Source organism: Micromys minutus (assembly GCF_963924665.1).
Source record: "Micromys minutus genome assembly, chromosome: 3".
Lineage (NCBI taxonomy): Eukaryota > Metazoa > Chordata > Mammalia > Rodentia > Muridae > Micromys > Micromys minutus.
Window position 1 is genome coordinate 69,629,004 of NC_137972.1, and position 22,177 is coordinate 69,651,180.

General features: G+C 48.2%; 1 protein-coding gene across 2 annotated transcripts in view; it reads left to right on the plus strand.

The window, feature by feature from the left end:
* IGF1R (insulin like growth factor 1 receptor) overlaps positions 1-22,177 on the plus strand; it is a 264,623-nt gene that overhangs the window by 212,442 nt on the left and 30,004 nt on the right. For both annotated transcript variants that reach the window (XM_080914258.1, XM_080914259.1), the window contains exons 6-13: positions 6,859-7,073; positions 8,923-9,049; positions 10,505-10,743; positions 13,567-13,734; positions 13,886-14,090; positions 18,912-19,195; positions 20,588-20,724; positions 21,157-21,316. In XM_080914258.1, the coding sequence (XP_080770384.1) occupies positions 6,859-7,073; positions 8,923-9,049; positions 10,505-10,743; positions 13,567-13,734; positions 13,886-14,090; positions 18,912-19,195; positions 20,588-20,724; positions 21,157-21,316 (1,535 nt within the window). The remainder of the gene's footprint in view (positions 1-6,858; positions 7,074-8,922; positions 9,050-10,504; positions 10,744-13,566; positions 13,735-13,885; positions 14,091-18,911; positions 19,196-20,587; positions 20,725-21,156; positions 21,317-22,177) is intronic.

Consider the following 22,177-nt stretch of genomic DNA (forward strand, 5'->3'; position numbering starts at 1 on the left):
AACCTTCCAGTGCTGCTCTTTAACACAGTTCCTCACGGAGTGGTGACCCCCAGCCATGGCCTCACTGTTACTTCAGAACTATAACTTAGCTACTGTTATGAAGTGTAATGTAAATCTATGACGTGCAGGGTATCTGGTATCTGGCCTCAAAAGGGGTCTCGACCCACAGGTTGCGAACCACTTGCTTCGAAGCTGTCTCTGGCCAGGATATTTGAGTAGTAGCTTTCTCTGGTCTGCCTCTCATTACCAGGGATGAAATCCAAAGCTGTTGGAGGGCCCACCATAGCAACGACTCGCCTTTGCCATAGGCTCAACCAGTTCACTCCTTCCTGGTCCATTCAACAGAGCAAAGAAAGGTCTGTGATAAGCGGAGCAGTGTAGGTAGGACAAAGCACAGCTTTCAGAGTGCCCTGGGGAGAGGAGTGAAGGCCGTCTGGGTACAAGGAAGACTCTGGTGGAGAAGGCCACACAGGCTTCTGAGTAGAGCTGGCTTTGAAGGGTTTGGGGGGACTAGAAAGTACAGGGAGAGAAGAGGAGCACAGAATGACACCTAGGCCTGTCTCATGTCTGGTTCTTGGGGAGGTGGGCAGCGCAGGGGGTACTGTCGCATGGTGTGCAGGTTATCGTTTCAGTAAGCCTCGGAACACACTGGGCCTTTTTTTTTTTTTTAAGATTTATTTTTATTTATATGAGCACGCTGTAGCTGTCTTCAGACACACCAGAATAGGGCATCGGATCCCATTACAGATGGTTGTGAGCTACCATGTGGTTGCTGGGAATTGAACTCGGGACCTCTGGAAGAGCAGTCAGTGTTCTTAACCACTGAGCCATCTCTCCAGCCCCACACTGGGCTTTTGAGGAGCGGTGCATTAGCAGGGTTATCTGACATAAAATTTCAGGGTGTCATCCGTTTACACTAAGATGCGCCCCCCCCCCCCCCACCGTGTTTCCCAGAATGTGATACTTCAGTCTTGGAAGGGAAGCCCTGCTGTACTTCACCAGTAAACTTGGGGAGGGGGGCAGCGTAAGCTTGGGTGACATTCTGAGTATTCCTCTGTGCTCTATGCTTATGCACATGGCAAGGGTTGGAAATGACAACTGTTTCCCTCCAATCCTTCTAATGTATACAGCCCCAGGCCACTTCTGGTTTTTTTTTTTAAAACGAAATCTTGCCTCAACTCGTTGAAGGAACCTTATTTCTTGAACCTCTCATGGCTACTGAGAACAACGTAAATGCTTCCGTGTGGTTCAGGATTCTGAGGCCTTTTGTTTTGATGGGAAGAGAAGCATTCCCTCAGGAAAGTCCCCTTCAGCCTTAGCTATCTGAGAAAGCACTGTAGTCCAACTCAGGCTTCTGAGCAGCCCCCTCTCCCCCGTGGGAACACAAGTGTTTTTCTTCGAGTGTAGTTCCTGTGGTTTCTTTCTGGGCCTGCTTACCTGTGTCACGAACACCCATCACATGCCATTTCTGTAAGCTGATGTCCAGGCTGGTGACAGGTGAAGCAGAATCCAGCCGGGGTGGACAGCCACACTCTCTCTGTAATGTGGTACCATCACTCTCTCTGTAATGTGGTACATCTATAGAATCCCAGCTTTGGGTAATGAGATCACGGAGTTGGAGAGATGACTGGGTTGCTACGTACAGTTGTTCAGCAGTCACGAGGCCAAGTGTTTGAAGCCGCTCGGCTGAGCATAGCTGCACCCGCACGTAGCTGCAGGCGGTGAGCTGAGACAGACTGATCCGAAGCACTTGCTAGTCAGCTGACCTGCCTGACCTGAGCCATAGGAGCTCCAGGTTTCCTGAGAAAAGCTGTTTCAGAAGTGAGGTGGGGAGTAACAGGAAAATGTCCAGTGTCGTCCTCTGGCTTCCTCCTGTGTCCAGAAGCCTGCACATCTGTATACCCGGGTACAGACACTGAAAGGACAGCAAGGGTTTTCTCAGAAATAGTGGTGTAGCGCAGTGATCAAACACGTCATCTAGAGTGTGTGGTGCCTGTCCCCCTGATGGGGGTAGTGGGGAGGGGGAATGAAAAAGGAAAGTCAAGGGTTTTATGGGAGGATGGGGGCTATTTCTCCTTGAATAAGAGAGAAAATACTTCCATTATCTGAAAAATGATCTGCTTTGGATAGCCTTTGTTTGGGATCAATCAAATAAACTAAAAGTTCAAGTTCTTGGGTGCTGTCAAAGATGATTGTCTTAAACTGAACAAGATTACGGGAAGGTGGCCAGTATACGACTTGGAATTCTCGGTGTGTTTAGGTATCTCTACCCCTTGCAGCCGCCGAGTTTTGTAATGCCTCCTGCAGCTCTGGGACTAGACCCTAGCATAACCACATTTTAGCCCTTACTAGGATTTCCAAAATACTTAATTGTTGGCTGGCAAGTTCTAGGCTATTCCTAGAGATATGGAAGCATATACATGCAAATGTCACATGCAAATGCTCTTAGAAACATTTTATCATAGTATTTCCTCAAAATAGTGCATTGGATATAATCTAAGGGTTCCTCGGTGTAAGCACGAAGCACACAGTGAGATGCTAGCCAACACCTAAAGGACTGGATCATGGTACGTGTAGCATCATGGGTGAACAGGCAGGGGAGATGCCTTGGGGCAGGAGAAGCATGGGTAGCCTTCAGCTTGATATAAATGTTCTGACTCTGGATGATGCGAAGATGATTGGCCATCTGTATAAATTTATGAAGCTGTATATTTATAGTGGGTACAATTTTAGAAGGTAAATCATACCTCAGCAAGGCTGGTTTTAAAAAAGCACTCAGGAGCAACAGCCTTTTCTTTCGATCTGTGTGGTGCTTGGTGCAGTTTTGCCTGGATGTCTAGTGCCATACTCACCAGCCTATATAGATGGTATAACTCTGGACTTGAAGTGGACCAGTATTCTACAAATGGGCCGAGTAGTGTTACAAATGGCTGTGCTGGTGACAGCTTCAGTTTGCTGGCTTCTGATGCCCTCTAGAGACAGCTGTCAACAGGCAGTAGCAGTGTCCCATTGCAGAAATGAATAGGAGTTTCTGGTTGAGTGTGTTTCCAGGTTGTCTTCCAGTGTGTCAGTATGGAAGAGGGGTCCTGCGTAGGCTGGAGAGCTCAAGCTTGACTCTGCCTGTATCAAGGTGTAGGACTTCCCTCTTTTCTGTGACTGTTCCAGGGAACTTTGACAGTTCAGAGAGTAGCACAGGTCACCCTGTGGTTGAAATCTCACAACATCCTTTTATATTTAGCTCAACCAATTCTTCCACTTAGCCTCAGGGCCAAAAGAGACCAGAAAAGGCACCTCCATGGGCAGCTGAGAAGCAGCAGCCCTAGAGAAGTGAAGCACAAAGGTGGCACTTCATGAGCAGCGAAGGGGGCACTCGGGCCTGGTAGTCAATTCCTACAAAGGCTCTACACTTGGTCCCTTGGGGAGGTGGTGATATGGCCTAGAAACGGTCACCACAGATCATAGCTAAGTGTGGGCTGTATGCTCATAATGTGACAACACCCCCAAATTGTTGACTAACTATCCAAGTAGGTCTACACATTGGCAGGTGAAACCCATCCAAGTAGAGGGGATTTTCCCCTAATATTAAAAATGCTAAGAGCTACTGGGCAGTGGTGGCACAGGTCTTTAATCTCAGTACTTGGGAGGCAGAGGCAGATGGATCTCTGAGTTCTAGGCTAGGCTGGTCTACAGAGTGAGTTCCAGGACAGCCAGGGCTACACAGAGGAGCCTGTCTCAAAAAAAAAAAAAAAAAAAAAAAAAAAAAAAAAAAAAAAAAAACTAAACAGAAACAACAGAACCAGGAAGGAAGGAACTAAGAGCCAAGATAACACTCTTTAATAAAACTCTGGTGTACCATACATCCTGCAGGAGCCAAAGAATAAATGAACAGTTTGGTTTTTTTTTTTTTTTTGTTGTTGTTGTTGTTTTTTTTTTAATATTCTAAGAATGTAAAAGGCAGTGAGCTTAGAAACAATTTATGAAGTAATATTTACTGAGTGGTTTCCTTAACTAGTCATTTCCTTGGGAGGACAGTGACAGCTCAAGTACATTAGTGTTTGGAAGATGTGCAGACAGATCTCCACCTGGGATGATCTCCTAATTCCCACCTGATTGTGGAAGGGTGCTGGGGAAACAGGCCTCCAGCAGGGGTTGGAAAGCAAGCACTCCCCAACAGGCTGGTGATTATTTTGGTGGAGATTTTTACTTTTCTTTACCTTCTGCAGGCTCCTGGATGCCTGGGTTTTAAAGATGTTGGTATTTCTGGCTCCCAGCCTTCTCAGCATTGTTTAAAGAGAGCAAGTTTGTGTTTGCTGTGAAAGGATAATCTTGCTTTTCAAAGTGATTAGTCAAATGCCTTGAGTGTCTGTGTGCCTGCCATTCAATTCGTCAAATTCCTAGTTTCTAATTCATGCTTCCTCCCTGGAGAGAGGACTGTCTGGTTCAGGAGGAAGTTGTTTCCTGCTAGTGAAATTAGTTTACTTAGGCCTTGTCCTAGATTGAGATGGAAGTTTGACCTGATTAATTGGCCCTTGCATCTGGCCTGTAGGTGTCTTTGGTAACCGGAGATTTTTTTTTTTTTTTTTTTTTTTTTTGGTCTCCTGGGGCTCTAAAGACTTGGGAGCAGCCGGACCAGTGAGGTTAGTGATGAGGCAGCAGTCTAAAATGTCCCATGGTTCGGAAAGATACGTGATAGGACCAGATCTTTCCACCATTACACCTGTCCTTCAGTTGTCTGGCTATCCTGAACAACCCACCATCAGTAAGAGTTAATGTTGGGGGCTGGGGAGATGGCTCAGCGGTTAAGAGCCCTGACTGCTCTTCCAGAGGTCCTGAGTTCAAATCCCAGCAGCCACATGGTGGCTCACAACCATCTGTACTGAGATCTGATGCCCTCTTCTGGTGTGTCTGAAGACAGCTACAGTGTACTTGTATAATACAATAAATACATAATTCTTTAACAAACAACCACAAAAAAAGAGTTAACATTGGTGGTTCCCATAGGTGGCAGTTCTGACTGACAGGTATCCCAAGATTTGGAACATACAGTCCTGTGTAATATAATCTGGATCCCTATGATCGGGGTCTTAGCTTCCCATTCCTAGACACAGGCATGGTAAGAAAACACTCCTTACCAAAGGCTTCCTGTCTCACTGAGCCCGCCCAGTGCAGACCCTGTGCTGAAGCTTGTGCTGAAGTGCCTGAGGAGGCTTGGGGCTTCTGTTTGATAGGGTGGATTACACTTGAGCTCTGACTCCTAGATGTGAGGACTCTCTGAGTACGGTTTTATTTTACCATTGACTGTGTGAGTACATGGTGTGTGTGAGAGTGATGCGTGTTCACAGCCGAGAGGACAGCCTTATGGAGTAACTGTTCTTCCTTCACGGGGTCCAGGTAACCAGACATGTACTGTGTACCCTGCTCACATGAGCCACCTCACTGAAACTCAGGCTCCGCCTGCTACACTCCTTTCTTAGGACTGAGGGCACATGAACACTGCTCTTAGTAGCATGGAGGAAACTGTGGCTTGTCCTGTGGTGAATTCATGGCTTTTCCAGTGCTGGGTTCCCACCTCTGAGCTCCCGGATGAGTGCTCAAGGAAGTATCGGGAGCTGCTTGGCAACAACATAGCAGTTGCTCAGCATGTGAAGGTTGTGTTGAAGGCACACCCCCTAGATAGTGGCTCTGGTCTGACTGAGGGCTCTCTGCGGGTGGTACAGAGGTGGACATAGCCTTTACGGCAGAGCAGGACTTTGGGACACATTTGTCTGGTTGTGGGTGGGTTTAGAAATAACGTTAAGAAAAAAACCCTTTGGGAGGAGTAGGGGGAACAAAGACAGTAAAGAAACAGGAAAAAAAATAAAAAGAAGGGGCTCATGGTCCATGGGGAACAGACCTCTCACCTAGCTAGAGACTCAGACCATATACAGACACACTGCCTCCAGGTTTTGGTGGTCAGGGACAGGAACGAGTTGTTTGCAGACACACCCATGTAGACTCCTTGCTTTCTCCCTGCCATAGGCTCTCCTGGTACTAGAGTAGCCAAAGATAGCTGTCTTCCCTTTGGCTGTGCCCATATCTTCCCTCTAGTGGAAGTTGAGCCTTGGAAACAGTGCCATGACCAGCCTGGTACACTCTGGGTAGGCCTGGGACTGGTGTTACCAGCCTCACCTGTTAGAAATGGAGATTCCCGGCCCACTCTGGACCTCTGTACCAGAAGCTTTAGCAGTAGGGCTTCTGAAAACAAGCTGTGGACATACTAACTGTGGAAAGCCACTGCCTCTTGATACCCTGATGGGAGATTCTAGGGGAACACTGGGGGTTTCTCCTCTCCCGTATTTTTTAGGGACTGCATCAAAGGCTCCTTGTTGTGAGAGGCAACGGTACAAGAGGGAGCAGCCAGGCTGTCTCCCATCCCATCATGCACTGCTGATTGGGCATGGGTAGGATTTATTCCCAGGGATAATGGCAGTCTTTGCTGCTAGCATGTAAGCTGTTCCAGTTGAGTAGCGGAGCACGTCTGTTCTCCTGTAGGCTGATTTCAAGCACATTGTACATACCTGGCTCCGAGAAAAATAACCAAAGGCATTTCCAGGGAATGAATCAAGGAACATCCTTTGGTGGGTGAAGCTTTGTGCGCTGGTAATAGAGGTCATAAAATTAATTAGTGTCCCATCGATTTCAAAACATTGTCCGTGGCTCATCTTTTTGCCAGTAGCCCCAGCAACTGTCTGCTCTTACGTAGCCCCGGGAGGCAAACCCTCCCATTGGTATGGAGCCACACTTGCCTCAGAGAAGCTCTGTGTCGCTGAAGGGGGCATGGGCTCCGTGGGTTGCTAATGTGGATATCTGTGCTTCCAGGAACTACTCTTTCTACGTCCTGGACAACCAGAACTTGCAGCAGCTGTGGGACTGGAACCATCGGAACCTGACCGTCAGGTCGGGGAAAATGTACTTTGCTTTCAATCCCAAGCTGTGTGTCTCCGAAATTTACCGAATGGAGGAAGTGACAGGAACAAAGGGACGCCAGAGCAAAGGGGACATAAACACCAGGAACAACGGAGAGCGAGCGTCCTGTGAGTGACAGCGTTCAGACCACTGCGGCTGTCTTTGGCATTCGTGGGCGGGCTCTTTGTTTCACCCTGGACTGTCAAACCACTACAGCCAGTATCTGGCCTCTGCAAATGTCTTCACAGTTAGTAGGAGGGTGCATGATACATTCATAGTGATATATTTGCCTGAGGGTCTGTTTGAGTATACTAAACATTCAAGCAGGTTCTTAGAGCGTGCACAGTAAAATATCTTTTCAATATGAGCAGACAGTACATATCAAAGAGCTGGTCCATTCTCATCCTGTGAACAGGCCAGCTCTGCCTTTCTCTCCTGTGCTACAGAAGGTTCCCTCGGGGTGTATGTTCCACTGCAGCATCTCCATGAGCATCCAGTGTCCTGGTGCTCACACTTGGCCTCCTCTCTGTCCCGCGTTCCCAGGACAAAGTCAGCCCATGTCCTCGAATCCAGAATGCTTTTTACAATTTGGACAATGTAGTGATATCATCGTGGTCACAGAAATTTCACCCTAATACAGACTAGAGTTTGGCCTGGTAGCCCAACCCCTCTCCAAATGTGGTCCCAGACCTGGAATGTCAGTCTTTCTCTAGCCCTGTATGGAGCAAGGCATGATGGTATACTCCTATAATCTCAGCCCTTAAGAGGATAAGGCAGGAAGATTTCGAGTTTGAAGCCTGCTTGGGTTACATCATAAAACCCTGTTTTAAGGAAACACAAACAAACAAATACTAAAGCTCTATGTGGCACTCCGTTTTTATAGCATTAGCGTGGAAATCAGGAGCCATGCTAGTCAGTTGTACACATACATACGGAGGGAGGGATAGCCTTGTCTTCTGAGTACCGTCAAGACCCAGGAGGCGCCCCCAACCTGTTCCCCATTAAGACCATAGCCAAAGCCTGTGGTCGGAACATTACAAAGTGCTTCTTCCTTAGGGGCAGCCAGCCTGACTCCTTAGGGGCAGCCAGCCTGACCTGCCAGGTCATGAATGCACCAGCCATTTATTTTCCTTTGGAAGCACAGTCAGAGTTTTCTCTCAGAATGACACTTGATCTGGGCCTGCGGTGCTCTGGGGGGTCTCTGTTGAGCACATTTGGCCCAGAAGATTTCTCAGGGTTTTGACATTCTCCATCTCTTGCCTTCAGCTCACTAGTAAGACACGCAAGGACTCAGGCAGTTTGGGGGCTAAACACAACTTGATGGAATGTTAACCATCAGCTCCCCCACCTTAGCAGTTAGGTATAGAGCTAAAATCAGGACAGACTCTGCACCTCACCATACCTCATAGCCAGGCCACAGAGCACAAGGCTTGCCCAGATCAGTGCCCACCAGTCTCATTCCTGCTAGAAGACTCCAAAGAGGCCCTGGATCCTTCTAGCTTGCTGCCCTGTTCCAAGAGACGCTCCAGTTTGTGGCTTACTCGTCATCTTACACACGCCTGTGAAGACTGCACAGAAGCCAGCAGATGTCATTACGTACAAGACTCCCTGTCCCCTCAGTCCAGTGTACAGATGTGCAGTCATTCAACCAGGTCCCCTTTAGCTGCCAGCACCCTGTGAATGATCTGAGGGGTAAAGCCACCTTGTTTGTAAAGAGACCCTTCTCACTGGTTGAGAGACAGTTCCAGGTTCACGCCCCATCCCCAGGCAAGCAACCAAGGGGATGAACTGACCTGAACTGAAAGAGGAACCTGTAGGTGCTCCCCTGGGAAATACTTGGATTCATGATGGGAGAGTCAGAATGCTTCCCACAAAATCTAGCCAGAGCTTAGCGTGACAGCCAGCCTCAGGAAAGATGGAAGTAGTAGTTCACGGATGTGGGTCTCTGTCACTCACACATGTGCCTCTCCGCCCCAGGTGAGAGTGATGTTCTCCGCTTCACCTCCACCACCACCTGGAAGAACCGCATCATCATAACGTGGCACCGGTACCGGCCGCCCGACTACCGGGATCTCATCAGCTTCACGGTTTACTACAAGGAGGCGTGAGTTTGGGCCCATCACTCTGACACCAGGCTTGAGGGTGGGGATGGCCAGGTGGTTGTATGACTTGGCTGAATAGAGTGTCTTTGGAGTTTCTGTGAAGAATCGGGCCAGGAGGTGACTACCTAATCCTCATGCATCCTCTCTGGTTGTCACATTGAGCTGTCCCAACCTGACACAGCCAGTCAGGAGCGTATCCACTTCAGCCCTTTTGTTGTTTAGACACTATTTGAGTAAATTTACCCCAAGGGGAAAAGGGAATGGATTTTTAAGAGAACTGGATCCGTCTAAATCGTCATATGCCATGATGTGGACTTTGTTAAAATATTGTCTTAGCCCCTGTCCCCAAAATACCCCATGGGATACGCTGTTCACACCGAGGTTACCCTGAACTGGCCCATTGTCTTCCAGTCCCTTTATGCATTCATGGCCTTGCCAAGACTTTGCTCTGGGCCACAAGCCCTCTAGCATTAGAGAGGAATAGAGCGGGGCTAACCTAGGTGCCACCAGTTTCCAGGATCGTCTGAGACTTTCCCTAAGCTATCTCATTGCCCTACTGGGCCTCCTGTGGGCAGGGGGTTTCCCCAGTCTGTGTGGTCATCTGTTTTCCCAGGTGCTCTTCTTCCCAGAAGCAAAGGTGCCGATGGCAGTGCCTGGTACCTTTGCTGCTGCTGGACCTAGAGTCCTGGGAGCTGTTATAGCCCGTGGGAAACAGAAAGCTCAAAATCACTCTGCGTTTGTATAAGTGGGAGCTGCCCATCTCCCACCGTGACTGAACTCGGGTCATGTTGATCCAATTCCAGAAGCCAGTGGCTAGCAACCCTTCCATCTCATAAAAGTAGACACTCTGGCCACCATGGGCTCGTGCAGACCCCTGTCTTCCCTTTGAAGGCATTACCAGTACACTGGCCATGGTGTCACCGATGATTCTGAGACAGTCAGGAGACAGAATATTTGAAAAGCACCAAAAATAGCTACTATCGATTTGCATTTTAGAATTCTGGGGATAAGGGATAGGAAAGTTAGTTTTCTTCAAAAGTTATCTTTTATGAGCTTTAATATTTGCATTAAACAGCCATGCTTGGTTTCCTCCTTTTAGTGGTTTTGTTGGTTTTTTTTTTTTTTTTTTTTTTTTTTTTTGGTTTTTGTTTTTTTTAACTATCAATAAGAAGAAAATCAGCATCTGCGTGTCCTAGGAGCAGCACTTTCGTTCCTCGTGAACACGGATCTTGCTGCCCGCAGCTCAGGCTGTTCACTCAGTTCTGTGGTTCCTAGCTGCTGAGCTCCCGAGTCCAGATGCTTGGTTTTATTCTTGTATAGAAATCTAATTGATGATGAGTTTTATTTGGAATTCCCGTTTTAGAAAGTGTAACACGCTCAGCCCCTGGGGAAGGTTCTTGAGAGCTTTGCTGCCTGAGCCCTTCAGCACCCTCCGACCTGCACTGATTGTCTTTCAGACCCTTTAAGAATGTCACGGAATATGATGGGCAGGATGCCTGTGGCTCCAACAGCTGGAACATGGTGGATGTGGACCTCCCTCCGAACAAGGAAGGGGAGCCTGGCATCTTACTGCACGGGCTGAAGCCCTGGACTCAGTACGCTGTCTATGTCAAGGCTGTGACCCTCACCATGGTGGAGAACGACCACATCCGTGGGGCCAAAAGTGAAATCTTGTACATTCGCACCAATGCCTCAGGTATCCACACACCGGATGAGCACCCCTGCACCACACACACACACACACACACACACACACACACACACACACACCGCCGTTCTTTTTATAAGCTTGCTTTATTTACATGGGTGTAGTATGGCTGTAGGGTTAGCAGTGAGATGCCTGCTGTTGCTGCTCAGTAACTTCTCACCTCCAGCACCTTAAATTCTCCTGAGAGATGTTTCTGGTCTTGGTACCATCTTAACAATCGATCTGCTCTGCAGCAATACTCCAAAGCAGTAGGGTGGTGTCTTTCTCGATGCCCAGGATGTAGCCATCTGTGGCTGGTCTCGTCTGTTGCGATGCAGACTTGTAGGGACTGAGATGACACCCCTGTACCACCTGCCTCTAGTGGCTTGCTGTCTTTACTCTGTACTCGCCATGTTCTCAGCAGGCTTAGAGTCCCGTGGTACCCGATGATCAACTGGTCCCTTCTCATCTTCTCTTCACATGCTTACATACCCGTTCCCCGGCTCCAGAACCTACAAGTGGGAAAAGCGAACATGTGCAAATCTGTATCTCAAGACTAGAGAAATAAAGATACGCTTCACTGTAAAATTAACGACTAGCCGCTTACAACAAAAATCCCGGAGACTGGGTGACCTACAAAGCAAAAAGATGTGCACTTCTCACCATTCCAAGAGCAAAGCATTGGCGTTTTGTGACGGGTGGGAGCCAACTTCTTGGCTCATACACATCAGTTAGATGTGCCCTTGAGTATCTTAAAGAGCACACACAGGGGCCTCCAACTTTCTTTTGTTAGAATGCTAAAACTCCCTCTTTGTGACCTGTCTACTTTGCAGAGGCCTAACACTTGAAGGCTAGGGGTTTCCACATAGGGATCTGTGGGGTGAGAAGTGCACACAATCTGCAGCACCAGTAACCATTCTGAGAGCAGGCTCTGCTTTGGTGAGTAGGTTGAGGCATCCCAGACTCGGACATGAGTGGTAGAAAGAGACGATCTTAACAGCATCCCCATTCATCATTCATCCCCACTTCTACTGCCACGCCACTCAAGTGATTCCGTAAACAGTCACAGCCATACCACTGACCCCAAAGTGTTCATAGAATCGAATTTTCCACACAGGCCTCTAGTCCTGGGAATGGGTTCCTGTAGTGGAATTTCAACTGGATACATTTTTCATCTTAAAATTTGGGAGTAACAATTCCCAGTGACTCACTGCAGCAGATTTAAGATTTGAGGGGGAAAAACAGGAATTTATTATTATTATCATTATTATCATTATCATCATCATTATCATCATCATCATCATCATCATCATTATTATTATTATTATTATTATTATTATAGCAGATTCTTAAGAAATCTGGTTCTTCTTCCTAAATGTTAAAAACTGCATTTGGCCCCTGTCCTCAACAGTGCTCGGGCTGATAATGACATACTTCGTTCATCCTGTACCTCTGCTTCATCTGGGACACTTGTCGTTGAATTATCTATTTTGTAAATACTTATGGAAACCCTCACATGTCCAGACATCAGGTGCCTGTTGGCAAGAGCTATCAGCAGTCTTGATCTTCCAACATGCCCTGAGCACTGCATACATCATGATGGCCCTCTGTTAGTTTGCTTCCTAATGATGTGGTATATGACCAGAAACAACCTGGCGAGGAAAGGATTTGACTTCCATGTTCAGTTCACAGTCCTGTCGTCATTAAGGAAGCCAAGGTGGAAACTCCAGCAGAGACAGGAGCTATGGGAAAATGCTGCTTGCTGGCTCGCTCCCAATGCCTTGCTCAGCCTGCTTTCTTATATTACCCTGGACCACAAGCCCAGAGGCTTCCTCACCACAATGAGCTGGACTTTCCCCCCACCCATCATTAGTTAAGAAGATGTCCCACAGACCTGCCTACAGTCTGATCACCCTGAGTCATCTTCTCAATTAAAGTATCTTTCTGTCTGTGTCAAGTTGTCATAAGACTAACCAGTACAAGCTGCTTTCAGATTTCAGATTGGTTGGACTCCTGCTTAAGTGGCATACCATGGCCCTGTCTCTTGCACTTTGGAATCTGCCTTGTTCTCTGTCTTGTGTGTTGGGACAGGGTGCACTTCGGCTGTTGTATTGATTTTGCTGTGGGAACTCTGGCAAGGGCGTGGCAGTGGTCCTGGGATGGTTTCCTTTTTACAGAAGTCAGTTCTACTTTTTGAGTCCGGCCGACGGCAGGATATAAACCTCAATCAGTCGTTTTGTCACTCATTTGTTGGTAACAGGACTTTGCATGGAATCGGGGCTCGGGCACACTGACTTTCCTGAATCAAGCTTGCTTACAAGATCTGTGGGTCTATGGTCCTTGTTTCACGGACCTTTCACACAGGCACATCTCACCCCACAGGCTGTCCAGCCCCGAGTCCCACTCTCTAGTTTGGCTTTCTGTCATCTGTATCAGAGATTCAAATGTGCAATCAACGGTGAAGTACTAAGTCCAATCTGACATTTCCTAAGACACACCAGAGAGCAGCAGTTGTCATAATGGAGTCAACAGTCAGATTTTAAGAGTCCCCTTTAACCCCAGCTATGCCCTCGTAGCTCTGTCAGTCCCCGGTCAGTGAGCCGAGTGTGTTTGCACATAGATTATCTGAGAACAAGTGGTCTGGAGGGGAGGCTGGTGTCCCAGTTAGTAATCTTTCAAAAGCTCGGGTTCGCTTTGTGTTCTGGTTGGTCCGTTGCTATCTCCATGCCCAGGTCGAGCCTGACACTTCCCACTGGCTTGCGTTGGCTCCCTGATAGCCCTGACCTCGGGTTCCATTCTGTTTTCTGAAATGCCCTTTGTTCTTCTTTCCAGTTCCTTCCATTCCCCTCGATGTCCTCTCAGCATCAAACTCTTCCTCTCAGCTGATTGTCAAGTGGAATCCCCCAACCCTGCCCAATGGTAACTTGAGTTACTACATTGTGAGGTGGCAGCGGCAGCCCCAGGATGGCTACCTGTACCGGCACAACTACTGCTCCAAAGGTGAGGTGGGCCAGCAGCCGGCAGCAGTGCCACTGGCCTTGTCTGTTGTCCGAGAGTACCTGAGCCCCGGGGTTGCATCCCTCCCCCACCAACAACCCTCACAGGCACATTGTACATGGCTTTCGTTCCTGCTCTGTTCTTCTTCAAGCAGACAAAATACCCATCAGAAAGTATGCCGATGGCACCATTGATGTGGAGGAGGTGACGGAAAATCCCAAGACAGAAGTGTGCGGTGGTGATAAAGGGCCATGCTGTGCGTGTCCGAAAACGGAAGCCGAGAAGCAGGCCGAGAAGGAGGAGGCCGAGTACCGTAAAGTCTTTGAGAATTTTCTTCACAATTCCATCTTTGTGCCCCGGTGAGTGTGCCCTTTGGAAGTGCTACGTTTGGTGCTCTTCAGCAAGCCAGTATTTCACTCCCCACTACATGGTACCACATGGGTACCACAGGGAACCCACCTAGAGGGAACAACAAATAATGTTGTTAGTATGGCCCGCAGAGCTCCTTCAGAAGGCTAGCCCTTCAGGAGGGGGCTCTGGGCTTGTGTATGGGAGGAGGTCACATGAGCCTGAGAATTGTCTAGCCTCAGCCATTTTGCTTCCCTCAGAGCAGGTGGGGCCCTCCTCAGCTGGTGGTGGAGCCGCCGCATAAATCACTTGACTGTCCTCCTGGAAACCAGGAAAGGGAAAAGCTGAGACTTGAGCCTGTCTGCCCTCCCTTCTTCTGTTCACTGACACTCAACCCCGCAGGAGGGAAGCAAACTGAATGTCCATTTCAAAGGGGATCCAGCTTCAAAACATAGCTGTGTATGCCCTCAGTGTGTCCCTAAGTAGTGTAGAGCTCTGTCCCAGGTACTCCCTCTGTTCCTGTTCTACGCTCAGTTTCTTCAAAGCAAAAAGGCACATGAAGGGGCCCAGTGAGCTCAGTGGGTAAAGGCAACTCCTAAGCCTAAACACCTGAGTTCAGTACTCAGTACCCACATGGTTAGAAGAAAGAGGACTGACTCCCACAAGTTGTCCTCTGTCCTCTAACCTCCTGCTGGGAAGCGGGGGAAGGAGTATATGTATTTAGTTTTTATTTTAAATAAAGGAAAAATTTCAGTAACAGTACTGGAGAAAAGCTTGAAAAAAAGAACTCAGTTGTACATCTGTAGATAGATAAGCAAACGATGGTATATCTATTCAATGGAATACTATCTAGCTGTGAAAAGGGAAGAAATCCTGAGTGATGTGAAGAATAAGTACTGTATGATTTTATGCATATGAAATATACAGAACAGACACATATGGCAGGTTAGCATTTCCTAGGGGTTAAGAATAGGGTGGAGGGGCTAGAGAGGTGGCTCAGCTGTTATGAGCACCAATTACTGTTCTAGAAGTCCTGAATTCAAATACCAGCAACTATGTGGTTGCTCACAACCATCTGTAATGAGTTCTCATGCCCTCTTCGGGCATACAGGTACACATGCAGACAGAGCACTCGTACACATAAAATAAACAAATAAATAATATTTTTTAAAAAACAGAATAGGGTGGAGAGGGAAGCAGGTGATTTTTTTTTTTTTTTTTTTTTTTTTTTTTATGGTAGTGTTTGGACATAGCGGCAGTGGTTGTGCATTCTCACTATAGTCCAGAGGAGTTAGTAATGTATGGGAAGGAGGTAGAGGACATGCGCCTGGAAGCTCCTGAGAGGCTGCACACAACATTGGAGGGCAAAAACTAGCTGAGCAGCTGGATTCAGACAGTGAGGTGCCCACCCAAGTCTCCATGGTAACCCAGATGTATGTAGTCCTCTAGGCTTATTCCCTTCTCCTGAGCTCCCCTCAAGTCCTTAGTGGCTGTTTGTCCTGCTGTTACTTGCCTTTGGTGCCTTTTCTGGGTTATATCAACAAGTGGATTTGAGCATGACTTACTTCCATGATATTTGTGGAATAGTAAAAGATGGCCGTTTTATTCTGAAAAAGTCAATAAAGAAGAAAATAAAGGCCTGTGAGCTCTAGAGGTACCCATCTTTTTGAGAATAGGAGTCCTGGCTTCTCGGTGGCTTTCTTCCGCTTCCCTCCTTTCACCGTTGAAATTACTAGGGTTTCCAGTGCCCCGTAGTGGGCTGTGCACACTCCCATCTGTGCCGCTCAGGGCAGCTCCTGTTGGTTGGCAGGCTGCTGGGTCAGGATGCACTGCTGGTTTGTTTTTTTTTTTTTTTTTTTTTTTTTAAACCCATGTTTTCCTGTGTGTCCAGTGTGTTTTCTTAAATTTGAAAACCCAACGACAGGAAACAAATAAAAAGGTTCTTTTAAAACTGAGTCTGGTGACTTCTCTGATGCCCTGAATAACTTACCGTCTGTGGAAATCTTGAGTCTTAAGACCCGCATTCTCTAATACCAAACCCCCATCTCTTCACTGGGTTATCTCTGCGGACCCTTCCACATGAACCGACACTCAGCTAGTAAGAGTTCCCATAGACACAAGAATGGCCAGGTGTCAATTGTCCCCAGGAGGCCAGGCAGATGTCCTCCTGTAACCACACGTGTACTGGGTGTCAGTCAAATCCAGGCTTTTCTAGGCACTGCCAGAGGTTTGGGTTGTAAGTGGACATTGTAGGTTCTTTCGTCGTTGCTAACAAATTACCTGATCCTTGGCGGTATGCATAGCTCGACAGTTCTCAAGGTAGAAGAGTAAGGAGCCAGCATGGGCTCTGCTCCAGTGAAGGCATCCTTGAGTGTCCCATGGGAGAGCATTGTGGGAGATGCGCTTGTGGGGCAGCAAAGGATGCAAGGCAGACAGGAAGCCGGACAGAAGTTGAGAGCTTAGTCTTGTTTTTATGATTACAGCACCCCACGGCACATCAGCATCTCCCCTAACGCCCATTCCCTAAAGGCTCTTTATGCAGCTGCCCACTGGTGACCAAGCAAGAGAGGACAGACCATAGAGAAAGCCCCTAGTGTTTAATTATACTCAGATGACGCCGCTTTCTGACTGCTATTGTCATCAGCTGTGCCACACCAGGAAATGTGATGGCACAGTAGGGCTGTGGTTGACTTTACATGGGACAGTGCAGGGCTTGTCCTGTAGACTTGAAACTAGTTTCCTCTCGGCCAGATCCTGCATGCTGATTGTCCTTACCTCTGTGTCCTTAAAACAAGCCTAACATGCATCTAGGTGTCACCACATTTAGCTTTTGGGGTTTGGTTTGGTTTGATTACTTATCTCTTACCAAGTTCTTGGTCACGAAAGGTCCGGTAAAGGAGCACCCCGGGCGACAGGAATGACTCTCATACAATCCACCACCAGTTACCTAAAACCTATTTCTTCCTTCATGTCATTCTAGGTACAGTTTATCTGGGGGCTGAAGGCAAATAAGTCAGATTTAGTCCTTCTGTGTCGTCTGACTTTGCCTGTGAGCTTATTGTAGAACAGAGGCTACTGTTCATAAAGCTAACTTCCTAAATGTGGTGTTTAGCCAATGGCTTTCATTGGCCGCCATCTTTATTTTTGAAGTCACTTTCTGTCACTAAAACATTCTCAGATGTTAATTTTTTCCAATAGCAGTAGGTTGTTACATAATCTGCAAGAGTGCAGTATTTATAAATAAGGAGACAACTTAGTCTGCTTGGTGCTGTACCCCAGTTTGTTGGGGGTGGCTCAAGGCAGGGAGTGGACCAGTCTGATTTCACAATAGATCAAATGCAAGCAAAAGCTTACATGAAGGCACAAGTTGTGTTGCACTAGTTTCGAGAGGGAGGCAGGAAATTTATTAGTAATGTTTTGAATGTCTCCCTTCCCTCCCCTCCTCCCCCCCCCCAATGGTTTCTTATGTATTTTCTTCCAGGGAGACGGGTGCTTTGCTGCTTGGTTGGTTTGTGGTTTTCTGGGTGTGAGCACGGTGGAATAGCACCCTCATTTCCTAACTCTTCCTTCCCTAGCATCATGAACACAAATACCGTTCCTAGCTTTTGAGTGGGTCCTGGCAGTTTCTATACTTTTAGTGGGGACTGGCATGTCAGTACACCACAAAGAACTGTGGTTTTGATAGCAGATCCATCTGCTGAAGACTGGGGAGCACGTGGCCCTTTCCCCTGACTCTATGTCACTCTTCTGATGTTGGCCTAGAGAATATCCATAGGCCTTGGCATGGCTTCCACGGTGCCTCAGTCTATGGGAACTTCTGCTCTCTCTGCTGCGCTCCATACTCTAGGCTCCCTTTTATCTTACAGTCGTGTTCTTACCAGATGGACTGCATCCCACCTGTTCTTTCTTCCCCTGCCCGGTCACGAGCAATGCCAGCGACAGCCTCAGGACCCAGATTGCCCACTGTTCACCTGCAGACAACCTGAGGGTGCTTTTATCCCATAGGGCTGCTTGTCTGATGTTATTTTTTTTTCCAGTTTCTATGAATGTTAGAAGCCAGTTTTAAGGTTTGTAGAGAGAGAGGGAGCCCCAGCCCCTGCTCCTGTTATTTTTCTGTAATTTCTCAAGCCAACACAAGTCAATGGCAGAGGCTCCACTCCCCTCTTGGGAGGCCACAGGTATCACTGCCAAGAAGGAAGCAAAGCCAGGTTTGATGGGCCTCCAAGACCATGATGTGTATTAGGGACTGGGGGCACCCATTAATAGGAGACCCTGTTCCTCGGGGAAAGCCCTGGGATTTAGGTACTTGGTAGCTGCTTAAACTAGGGCATCTCCATTTCAAAGAAGATCAAAGAAGCCACTGCTGTTGGACTTTGGGTCCCTTCTACCTTGTATGTCTTAGCCATAAGGTACCTCACCTTTCCCAAACTGGTCTTATGAGCCTGGCTGGTTTGTCTTATTTATTGCTCGGTTATCAGGCCTGACCAAGTAGCACTGTCAGGTAAAACAGAAAAATACTGAGCTAAGAAGAGCCCACACATTGTTTCCAAGTACCATTGTGGGGTGTGTGTGTGTGTGTGTGTGTGTGTGTGTGTGTGTGTGTGTGTGTGTGTGTGTGGTGTGCATGCATGCTTCTCTGAGTACCTCAGAGAGTACAAGATGGGCCATGAAGAAGAAAATCCCCTGGTTATTTGTTAGTTCTTACCCAAGGAGCCTGAATAGTTTCTTTTAGTTCAAGGTTAGGATTTTTTTTGTTCTATTACTTCTACCATGGCCCTGGGAAAGACAAGAAAAACAAATGAACTTAGCAGCTGACCTTCTCTCCCCTGCAGACCCGAGAGGAGGAGGAGAGACGTCATGCAAGTGGCCAACACCACCATGTCCAGCCGAAGCAGGAACACCACAGTAGCTGACACCTACAATATCACAGATCCAGAAGAGTTCGAGACAGAATACCCTTTCTTTGAGAGCAGAGTGGACAACAAGGAGAGGACGGTCATTTCCAACCTCCGGCCTTTCACTCTGTACCGCATCGATATCCACAGCTGCAACCACGAGGCCGAGAAGCTGGGCTGCAGCGCCTCCAACTTTGTCTTTGCAAGAACCATGCCGGCAGGTACGGCAGGTAGCCCCACCACCGGCTTTGAGCCGAGGGGGAAAGACTGACAGCCCTTAGATTCAGTCCTACCGGTGTGTAGTCGTTGGTACACAGCCTTGTCCATCAACAGAAGATGTGTTCCCAGACTCACCATAGAAAGTCTTCACAAGCCCGCTTCAGGACTCTCATCCCTTGGCTTGGTTCATACTGCACATGCACACACCCCTCTGTTCATACTGCACACACCCCCTCTGCCCTCCTGTGTACAGCTAAGTGAGTTAGCTCTTCGTCACTGCCGCAGAATCCTGCCCGGAGGAAAGGTTTATTTTGGTCTCAGTGTTTTGGGAGTTTTAGACCACAGGCACTTGCCTTTGCTGCTTTGGGGCTTGTAGTGAAACAGCATATCATGTCAGCAGTAGGTGGTGAGGCAAGCCCATTTCCCTTTGCTCATGGCAGCCCAATCTCCTAAAGGGTCCTACCTTCTCTCGGAGGTGCCAGTGGCTAGAGACTGAGGACACAAAGGTCTTCTTAGCACACCACAGACCTGTGAGAGGCACGCCAGGTCCCAACTGTAGCAGCTGCCTTGACGCAGAGGAAACATTGTCCTCGTGGTCAGCTGGAGCAGCCTGTGGGCCTCCTTTTACGGTTAGACACTGCCTGTCTGTGAAGCCGTGTGAACGGCTGCTTCTCACTTCTGCAGGAGATGTCAAGCAGTGGGAAGAACTGTGCATGATGGGAACCGGGGCTGTTGGAGCTTCTGAGATTGGCTCTAGCACTCACATGCAGCCCTGAGCCTCCTGTGCCTCAGTTTCCCAGTCCTGGAAGAGACAGAGAACGGCTTATCTTCCAGGGCCTTTCTCGGCTGTCACTCAGCTGTCTCAGCTTTGGTTCACTGCCTCGGTTTCAGAAGTGAGGCCAGAACAGCTGCCTCAGAGGCCAGCCTCATAGCTGGCCCTTCGTCCTGTGTGGGAGCTGCAGTTGCTGTGAGGGTGTGAGCTGCGGAGAATGTGCCAGTGCCTCAGCTGGAGGCGCAGCACACCGAAGCTCACTGCCCTCCTTGAGGGCCGCTCTGTTTGAAGGGTTCCTTTTTATTTATTTTTTAGGTAGAAAAATGGACCTGGGGAATGTTGCATAGATTTTTCTGGAGTGTTCGCTTCTACTCAGCCACAGATTTTTTCAGTCAGAAGGGGGGTGCTGTGGCATCTTGAGATGACAGGTCACCGGGCAAATCTAGTCCCTCATCTTACACCTTGTGTGAGCAGCCATCTTGGGGAATAATTCCTACAAGGTCCAGAGTCCTGTATATACACGGACCAGGGGAAGAGTCACTCACATGTGAGCGTACTATTTGTTGTTCTTTCTGGGGACCTAACCCCAATTTTTTTCTGCTTGTTTACATTGATTCCACAGAAGGAGCAGATGACATTCCAGGCCCAGTGACCTGGGAGCCAAGACCAGAAAACTCCATCTTTTTAAAGTGGCCCGAACCCGAGAACCCCAACGGATTGATTCTAATGTATGAAATAAAATACGGATCACAAGTCGAGGTAAGAGGCGGGCCGTGGCCTGCAGCTGCATGTGTTTCAGTGCTGAGAGCGCACGTTAGAGCGTGACAGTGGTCTGCTGGCTGCTCAGCCCACAGCAGAGAGGTGGGCAGTCAGTGAGGGCAAGGGTCTTCCCAACACCACCATCTCTGTTAAGTAGTAACTTCGGTGCAAGGAGCTACCTGTACTTCACCAACAAACAGTTAAACCGTAGATAGGCCTCGTTCTGTCTGATTACCAACATATTTGATTACGGTTCTCCATGTGCCAGCCTGAAGACTACCGTTATGACATAATTGCTTCCTTTATATTGATGACCTGGACAGTTGTTAGGCAGAGGTTGGGCAGCTGGAGTCAACAGCATGATCTGGGTTGACAGGTGTCAGATCTCATTCACGCTTGTGGTACTTTAACACTTACCTTATGTTTCCGTAGGATCAGCGGGAATGTGTGTCCAGACAGGAGTACAGGAAGTACGGAGGGGCCAAGCTTAACCGTCTAAATCCAGGGAATTATACAGCCCGGATTCAGGCTACCTCCCTCTCTGGGAATGGGTCCTGGACAGATCCTGTGTTCTTCTATGTCCCTGCCAAAAGTAAGTCTTACTGAGGGAGATTGCGCAGTGCACTTACAAGCCGGCTGGGCCAGAACTCAGAAGCCCTGAGCTTCCGAAGCTCTCTGGTTTTCTGTTAGAACAGAGCTGACTGGGTTGAGGAGGTGGCTTATTAGGAAACGTGCCTGCTTAAAGGTCTAAGTTCAAGTCCTTGACATAAAAACCAGGGGCGGTAGCATGCTTCTGTTACCTCTGTGTTCAGTGGATTGACAGTAAAAGTTTTATAGCTTGCTAGCTGGCCAGTCTGGCCCAGTGGTGAACTCTGGTTTCAATGAGAAGCCATGTCTAGAAAATAGAGGTAGCAAGGCAGAAAGGAAGACACTTGATATTTATTTACTCCTAGTGTACATACATCTGTGCCACCATCACCCCCTCAGCACACACGTGTATCCCAGAGCTAGCAAGTTTTCCCAAGGTGGTAGGGGCGTCACACTAAGGAATCAGCGTGTTTATCTGAGATCTCAACCTGGGAAGATGCTGAGCCTTGGATCCTTTTTTCATGACAAACTAGATCGTGCAACCCAGAAGATACCTTTGCTTGCACCATGGTGTGTGGAGGCATTTGCAAAGCATTGAGTTGATATCTGGTCTCCTGCCTGGTCAGCGAGGCTGAGCCAATAGTCAGCATCTTCCCAGGGATCCTCTGGAGTCACTGCCCCAGGGCAGGAATCTGCAGTATAGCACCCCAGTCAGAGTCAGTCCTCTCCCTCATCTGCCCAGTGGTAAGAAGCAGATATGCTTTTCATCACCCACCAGCATGCATTGAAAGATGCTGTACGCGTTATGTGGCGGACACTAGTGGATCATGTTTCACGTTTCATGGGAACCACCGAGAAGATAGGA